Raw genomic sequence first — 8,813 nt, 5'->3', positions numbered from 1 at the left:
GCTACTGGTGGCTCTACAAAAAAGCATAAAGGACTCAAGAGACTTCATGACTGCAGAATTTAGATCCAATCAGGCAGAAATTCAAAATCAATTGAATGAGATGCAATCCAAACTAGAAGTCCTAATGATGAGGGTTAACGATGTGGAAGAACGAGTGAGTGACATAGAATACAAGTGGATGGCAAAAAGGGAAACTGAGGAAAAAAGAGATAGACAATTAAAAGACCATGAAGACAGATTAAGGGAAATAAACGACAGCCTGAGGAAGAAAAACCTACATTTAATTGGGGTTCCCGAGGGCGCTGAAAGGGACAGAGGGCCAGAATATGTATTTGAACAAATCATAGCTGAAAACTTTCCTAATCTGGGAAGGGAAACAGGCATTTAGATCCAGGAAATAGTGAGATCCCCCCCTAAAATCAATAAAAACCGTTCAACATCTCGACATTTAATAGTGAAGCTTGCAAATTCCAAAGATAAAGAGAAGATCCTTAAAGCAGCAAGAGACAAGAAGTCCCTGACTTTCAAGGGGAGGAATATTAGGGTAACAGCAGACCTCTCCACAGAGACCTGGCAGGCCAGAAAGGGCTGGCAGGATATATTCAGGGTCCTAAATGAGAAGAACATGCAACCAAGAATACTTTATCCAGCAAGGCTCTCATTCAAAATGGAAGGAGAGATAAAGAGCTTCCAAGACAGGCAAGAACTGAGAGAATATGTGACCTCCAAACCAGCTCTGCAAGAAATTTTAAGGGGGACTCTTAAAATTCCCCTTTAAGAAGAAGTTCAGTGGAAAAATCCACAAAAACAAGGACTGAATAGATATCATGATGACACTAAAGTCATACCTGTCAATAGTAACTCTGAACGTGAACGGGCTTAATGACCCTATCAAAAGGTGCAGGGTTTCAGACTGGATTAAAAAAAAACAGGACCCATCTATTTGCTGTCTACAAGAGACTAATTTTAGACAGAAGGACACCTACAGCCTGAAAATAAAAGGTTGGAGAACCATTTACCATTCAAATGGTCCTCAAAAGAAGGCAGGGGTAGCCATCCTTATATCAGATAAACTAAAATTTACCCTGAAGACTGCAGTGAGAGATGAAGAGGGACACTATATCATACTTATAGGATCTATCCAACAAGAGGACTTAACAACACTCAATATATATGCCCCGAATGTGGGAGCTGCCAAATATTTAAACCAATTAATAACCAAAGTGAAGAAATACTTAGATAATAATACACTTATACTTGGTGACTTCAATCTAGCTCTTTCTACCGTCGATAGTTCTTCTAAGCACAACATCTCCAAAGAAACAAGAGCTTTAAATGATACACCGGACCAGATGGATTTCACAGATATCTACAGAACTTTACATCCACACTCAACTGAATACACATTCTTCTCAAGTGCACATAGAACTTTCTCCAGAATAGACCACATACATACTGGCTCACAATCGGGTCTGAAACGATACCAAAAGATTGGGATCGTCCCCTGCATATTCTCAGACCATAATGCCTTGAAATTAGAACTAAATCACAACAAGAAGTTTGGAAGGACCTCAAACACGTGGAGGGTAAGGACAATCCTGCTAAAAGATGAAAGGGTCAACCAGGAAATTAAGGAAGAATTAAAAAAATTCATGGAAACTAATGAGAATGAAGATACAACCGTTCAAAATTTTTGGGATGCAGCAAAAGCAGTCCTAAGGGGGAAATACATCACAATACAAGCATCCATTCAAAAACTAGAAAGAACTCAAATACAAAAGCTAACCTTACACCTAAAGGAGCTAGAGAAAAACCAGCAGATAGATCCTACACCCACCAGAAGAAGAGAGTTAATTAAAATTCGAGCAGAACTAAACGAAATCGAGACCAGAAGAACTGTGGAACAGATCAACAGAACCAGGAGTTGGTTCTTTGAAAGGATTAATAAGATAGATAAACCATTAGCCAGCCTTATTAAAAAGAAGAGAGAGCAGACTCAAATTAATAAAATCATGAATGAGAAAGGAGAGATAACTACCAACACCAAGGAAATCAAACAATTTTAAAAACATACTATGAACAGCTATACGCCAATTAATTAGGCAATCTAGAAGAAATGGACGCATTCCTGGAAAGCCACAAACTACCAAAACTGGAAAGGAAAGAAATAGTAAACCTGAACAGGCTAATAACCAGGGAGGAAATTGAAGCGGTCATCAAAAACCTACCAAGACACAAGAGTCCAGGGCCAGATGGCTTCCCTGGGGAATTCTATCAAACGTTTAAAGAAGAAATCATACCTATTCTACTAAAGCTGTTTGGAAAGATAGAAAGAGATGGAGTACTTCCAAATTCATTGTTTGAGGCCAGCATCACCTTAATTCCAAAACCAGACAAAGGCCCCAACCAAAAAGGAGAATTACATACCAATATCCCTAATGAACATGGATGCAAAAATTCTCAACAAGGTACTAGCCAATAGGATCCAACAACACATTAAGAAAATAATTCACCATGACCAAGTAGGATTTATCCCCGGGACACAAGGCTGGTTCAACACTTGTAAAACCATCAATGTGATTCATCATATCAGCAAGAGAAAAACCAAGAACCATATGATCCTCTCATTAGATGCAGAGAAGGCATTTGACAAAATACAGCATCCATTCCTGATCAAAACTCTCCAGAGTGTAGGGATAGAGGGAACATTCCTCAACATCTTAAAAGCCATCTATGAAAAGCCCACAGCAAATATCAATCTCAATGGGGAAGCACTGGGAGCATTTCCCCTATGATCAGGAACAAGACAGGGATGTCCACCCTCACCTCTGCTATTCAACATAGTACTAGAAGTCCTAGCCTCAGCAATCAGACAATGAAAAGACGTTAAAGGCATTCAAATTGGCAAAGAAGAAGTCAAACTCTCCCTCATCGCCAATGACATGATACTCTACATAGAAAACCCCAAAGCCTCCACCCCAAGATTGCTAGAACGCATACAGCAATTTGGTAGCATGGCAGGATACAAAATCAATGCCCAGGGATCCCTGGGTGGCGCAGAGGTTTGGCGCCTGCCTTTGGCCCAGGGCGCGATCCTGGAGACCCGGGATCGAATCCCACGTCGGGCTCCCGGTGCATGGAGCCTGCTTCTCCCTCTGCCTATGTCTCTGCCTCTCTCTCTCTCTCTCTCTCTGTGACTATCATAAATAAATAAAAAAATTAAAAAAAATCAATGCCCAGAAATCAGTGGCATTTCTATACAGTAACAATGAGACTGAAGAAAGAGAAATGAAGGAGTCAATCCCATTTACAATTGCACCCAAAAGCATAAGATACCTGGGAATAAACCTAACCAAAGAGGTAAAGGATCTATACCCTAAAAATTATAGAACACTTCTGAAAGAAATTGAGGAAGACATAAAGAGATGGAAAAATATTCCATGCTCATGGATTGGAAGAAATAATATTGTGAACATGTCAATGTTACCCAGGGCAATTTACACGTTTAATGCACTCCCTATCAAAATACCATGGACTTTCTTCAGAGACTTAGAACAAATTATTTTAAGATTTGTGTGGAATCAGAAAAGACCCCGAATAGCCAGGGGAATATTAAAAAAAAAAAAACATATCTGGGGGCATCACAATGCCAGATTTCAGGTTGTACTACAAAGCTGTGGTCATCAAGACAGTGTGGTAGTGGCATAAAAACAGACACATAGATCAATGGAACAGAATAGAGAACCCAGAAGTGGACCCTCAACTTTATGGTCAACTAATATTCGATAAAGGAGGAACGACTATCCATTGGAAGAGAGAAGTCTCTTCAATAATGGTGCGGGGAAAATTGGACGTCCACACGCAGAAGAATGAAACTTGACCACTCTCTTGCACCATACACAAAGATAAACTCAAAATGGATGAAAGATCTAAAAGTGAGACAAGATTCCATCAAAATCCTAGAAGGGAACACAGGCAACACCCTTTTTGAACTTGGCCACAGTAACTTCTTGCAAGATACATCCACGAAGGCAAAAGAAACAAAAGCAAAAATGAACTATTGGGACTTCATCAAGATAAGAAGCTTTTGCACAGCAAAGGATACAGTCAACAAAACTAAAAGACAACCTACAGAATGGGAGAATATATTTGCCAATGACGTATCAGATAAAGGGCTAGTTTCCAAGATCTATAAAGAACTTATTAAACTCAACACCAAAGAAACAATCCAGTCATGAAATGGGCAAAGACATGAAGAGAAATCTCACAGAGGAAGACATAGACATGGCCAACATGCACATGAGATAATGTTCTGCATCACTTGCTATCAGGGAAATACAAATCAAAACCGCAATGAGATACCATCTCACACCAGTGAGAATAGGGAAAATTAACAAGGCAGGAAACAACAAACGTTGGAGAGGATGCGGAGAAAAGGGAACCCTCTTACACTGTTGGTGGGAATGCCACTCTGGAAAACTGTCTGGAGGTTCCTCAAAGAGTTAAAAATAGACCTGCCCTACGACCCAGCAATTGCACTGTTGGGGATTTATCCCAAAGATTCAGATCCAATGAAACGCCAGGACACCTGCACCTCGATGTTTCTAGCAGCAATGTCCACAATAGCCAAACTGTGGAAGGAGCCTCGGTGTCCATCAAAAGATGAATGGATAAAGAAGACGTGGTTTATGTATACAATGGAATATTACTCAGCCATTAGAAACGACAAATACCCACCATTTGCTTCAACGTCGATGGTACTAGAGGGTATTATGCTGAGTGAAGTAAGTCAATTGGAGAAGGACAAACAGTGTATGTTCTTATTCATTTGGGGAATATAAATAATAGTGAAAGGGATAAAAGTGAAGGGAGAAGAAATGTGTGGGAAATATCAGAAAGGGAGACAGAACATAAGGACTCCTAACTCTGGGAAACGAACTAGGGGTGGTGGAAGGGGAGGGGGGTGGGGGGTGGGGGTGAATGGGTGACGGGCACTGAGGGGGGTACTTTACAGGATGAGCACTGGGTGTTATTCTGTATGTTAGTAAATTGATCCCAATAAAAATTAATTTATTTTTAAAAAACCGATCATATGGATGGGAGAAAGCAAAAGGGGTCAGGGATAGTTTTAAAGGAGAAATAAGAGGAAGGAAAACTAACTATTAAACCTTAACTTTTATTGAAGAAGACAATATCACATTTACCCACTTTGAATTATAACTCATAGACATAACTTTCAGCCCACTCAGCCATTATTGAGTCAAAACTCATACTGTATTAGGAATGCAGAAATCTAGTTGTCCTCACTACCATCCCTTCTTCAGTAATCTCTGGATTCCTTGTTTGATCTCCTGGGTGCGCACTCCATAAACAATGGGGTTCAAGGCTGCAGGGATGACATGGTGGAGGACATTGAGCAAGACTGGAACATCAGGAGAGACCTTCTTTGTCACCACATGAGTGAGCACAAAGACCAGAAGGACGGTGCTGAAGAAGAGGATAAGGATGAAGTGAGAACCACATGTGCTCAGGGCTTTGGCCATAGCACCCTCCGCCTTTAATCCCATCACAGTTTGAAGTATGAGGCTGTAAGAGATGAAGATGAGGACGAGGTCAGATCCTAGCAGTGTCCAGCCTCCAACAAACTGGTAGAGGCGATTGATGGTGACATCATCACAGGAGAGCTTGGAGACAGACATATTGGCACAGATGCAATTCTCAATGACATTTCTCCCACAATAATGGAGTCTGGATGATAGAATGGGGATAGGCAATGTAGAAATAACATTCCTGGCCAAAATAAAGGCAGCAGCCTTAGCTACAAATTGTTCTGTGATGATGGATGGGTACCTCAGTGGGTGGCAGATGGCCACATAGCGGTCATAGGCCATGACCATGAATGTGCAGGACTCCATGGCATAGAAGAAGTTCATGATGAACATCTGTAAGAAGCAGGCATCAAAGCTGATGGACTTGAGGTCAAACCAAAAGATGGCCAGGACCTTGGGGATGACAGTGAGGCAGAGAACAATGTCCAGGAGGGAGAGGAGGCTGAGCAGGTAGTACATGGGCTGGTGTAGAGAGGCCTCCAGCCAGATGGTGATCAGGAGAACACCATTGGCCCCCATGGCCACGAGGAACAAGAGGCTGAGGGGCAGGGATAACCAGAGCTGCCAAGTGGGGGACCTGACAAAACAATTCAGGAGAAACTCTGAAGCCCCAGTGGAGATGGTGCCATTTTGGTGCGCTGTCATATTTTGCCAAATATTTCTATAGTTTTCTTTCAGTGATCTGTAAAATTAGGATAAAAATTAGCTAGTAACTAAAGACACATGAGTTTAGAATAATTTGCTTTGCTTAGCTGACGTGTGAGTTCTAGAAGATCATCCAGAGCCATGTGAATTCATCTGTTTATCCTTTGTGTGGTGTTCCCGGGTCATTCCTATCTCTTTAAGCAGTATAGAGGACTAGAGAATGGTTTATTCATAGATGTTTGATTTATCCAAGTTTTGTTCTTAATTGAATTGCTATTTCTTTACAGAACCTAAAGAGGAGAGAATTACTTAGAAACTACATTTTGACAATTTTGTCCCCAAAATTTGTAAGTGTTGGTTTCTTCCTTTTTGTTTTTTTTTTTTAATGGCTCTGTAGACTACCATATGACAACTTAACTATAGCAGTATGCCCAGATGAGTAGCAGAGCCTAGCACAGATAGGAACTTAGATCCATGTCTATAGTTCTCTATGCTAACCAACCCCATTCTAAGTTTTTGGTTGTAGTTTGCTTTAATTATACATTTAAAAGATTCAAATAAAGTTTCTTTATGTACATTATCTCTAAACAGTCATTTAATGGGGCAGGTGTGGATAAAGTTAATCTTCATTATAAAATAATAAAGTTAGTTAATCTTCTTTATCCTTAAGCAGTCAGATAAGTCTGGGGCTTGCACTCAGAAGAAAGAGGAGAGGTATTCCCTCCAGCACTCCTCTCTTCACTTTAGATCCCCTGCCTCCCTAGGCAAGGGTTCGTGCAGCGGTGTCCACCAGATATGACTCTCTCCTTATATGTAGAAGAGATTTAGATCGCCTTCCAATTCTAGTTCTCTTGCTATTATAATATATTAGTAGTGACTCTGGCAATTTGGAGATGAATTTTAAACATATTATTTCATTTGTGACTCATTCCACTCTGAAATAGGTAGAGTTAAGTCAACCATTTTAAGAATTTAACTTTTGAACTGTGCAAATTGAGATTCAGTTATATTATGTATATTTCCACAGTTTAATTAGTAGGGTTCAGATGTGGAAGAAATAAAAGGATCAAACCAGTGAATATGTGAATACACCTGTGTCCTGTGTGACCACAGTGATGTAGAAATGAATATCTTTTCTGGCATTTTGTTTTATATGTTTTTAGGTTTCTCTCTCTTACCTCCAATCACACATGTTCCTGCAATCCTTGGACAGTTTTCTAGAAATCTGGAATCTCCCCTTTTCTTACACTTACAACTATGACTCCTGCTTTCCCTGCTCGGAGTACAATTTTCTTTCTGTTTCCTTTTATGTTGTGTCTCTTATTCTTGATGATGATGATGATGATGATGATGATGATGATGATGATGAATGATGATTGTAGGGACCGCCTAACTCCAGAAATTCAGACAGGACTTGGGACAGCTCTCTCAAATATTGTTTAGGACATTAATGAGTGCAGCCCATCACAGGTACCTCAGTGACTTTCCGGGCATAATTTTCTGTTCTTACAACATAGCTTTTAGAAATTCTTTAGATTGACCTTACTCTGAAGAACTACTTGCTGACTCCACCGACCCCAACGGTCAGCTCTGTCTTCAGCCTCTAATGTTATTTAGATGAAATTTAATTCTTCCCCCATCATTCATGCATTTATGTACAGATTCTTTGCTCTACAGCCCTGACACTTTAATATGTACAGTTGAAAACTCCAAATCATCTAGGGGTGCCTGGGTGGCTCAGTAGGCTAAATATCTGACATCATTTCAGTTCTTGATCTCAGGGTCCTGGGATGTAGCCCAGGTCTGGCTTCCTGATCAGTGATGAGTCTGCTTCTCCCTCCCCCTCTATCTCCACCCAACAACTACCACCACTTGCATGCACACTCTCTCTTGCTCTCTCTCAAATATATAAATAAAATGCTAAAAACAGAAAAGGAAGAAAACTCCAAATCATCTAAACTAAGCTCCACAAGATGTACTTTCCAGGCTCCCTAATTTAATCTCCTATGGACAAATTTCTGCTTCTCTGCATCTCCTTCTTCACCACCCAGCAAAAGATCAGGAAAAGGCAAAAGGCAAAAAGGGCAGGTCCCAGAACACAGATTGTCACATGTGCTTCCAGACCTGGGGCAGGATGCAGTCTCTACTACCCCATTTTCCAAGTACTTCAGCTGTACTGACTCAGGAATGGAATGGAGCATAGATCTGAACTGAAGAGAGAGAGATCTCCCCCATGTTCTGGCTAATCTTGGTATAGTTGCCTTTCAGGCACCCTCTTACCAGACTCACCTACAGAGGATGTGAGCAGGGGGGCTGGCCCCAACAATACTGGAGTTCTGGTTAGTTTTCAAGTATCTGGTGTAGTTATAGCTCCAGGGCTTGAGGGACATAGGCATCTGGGAACTTTTCCCATCCCTACTCTTTGGGATTAAAATGTCCTCCTGGGACAGACGGGCAGGCAGGTGTGAGAAGGAAATTATTTTCTTTCTCTCTAAAAGTGAGGAGCTCTGTTAATCTAACCCAACATTGACTGTGTGCTCTGTAGGCAGCTAGTCTCCT

General features: G+C 40.9%; 1 protein-coding gene across 1 annotated transcript; it reads right to left on the bottom strand.

The window, feature by feature from the left end:
• Positions 1 to 5,306: 5,306 nt before the first annotated feature.
• Positions 5,307 to 6,254, bottom strand: LOC129505070 (olfactory receptor 56A3-like). The gene has a single exon (XM_055318001.1). The coding sequence runs from the start codon at positions 6,252 to 6,254 to the stop codon at positions 5,307 to 5,309; it is 948 nt and encodes a 315-aa protein (XP_055173976.1).
• Between the last annotated feature and the right edge of the window lie 2,559 nt (positions 6,255 to 8,813).

This window comes from Nyctereutes procyonoides, unplaced genomic scaffold (genome assembly GCF_905146905.1).
Source record: "Nyctereutes procyonoides isolate TBG_1078 unplaced genomic scaffold, NYPRO_anot_genome, whole genome shotgun sequence".
Taxonomy (NCBI): Eukaryota; Metazoa; Chordata; class Mammalia; order Carnivora; family Canidae; genus Nyctereutes; species Nyctereutes procyonoides.
Note: the sequence above shows the minus strand (reverse complement) of the source record. Positions and strands in the feature narration are given on the sequence as shown.

Bases quoted from the DNA above. Each gene is read 5' to 3' on its own strand.
- LOC129505070 (XM_055318001.1), bottom strand. From the start codon at position 6,254: ATGACAGCGCACCAAAATGGCACCATCTCCACTGGGGCTTCAGAGTTT.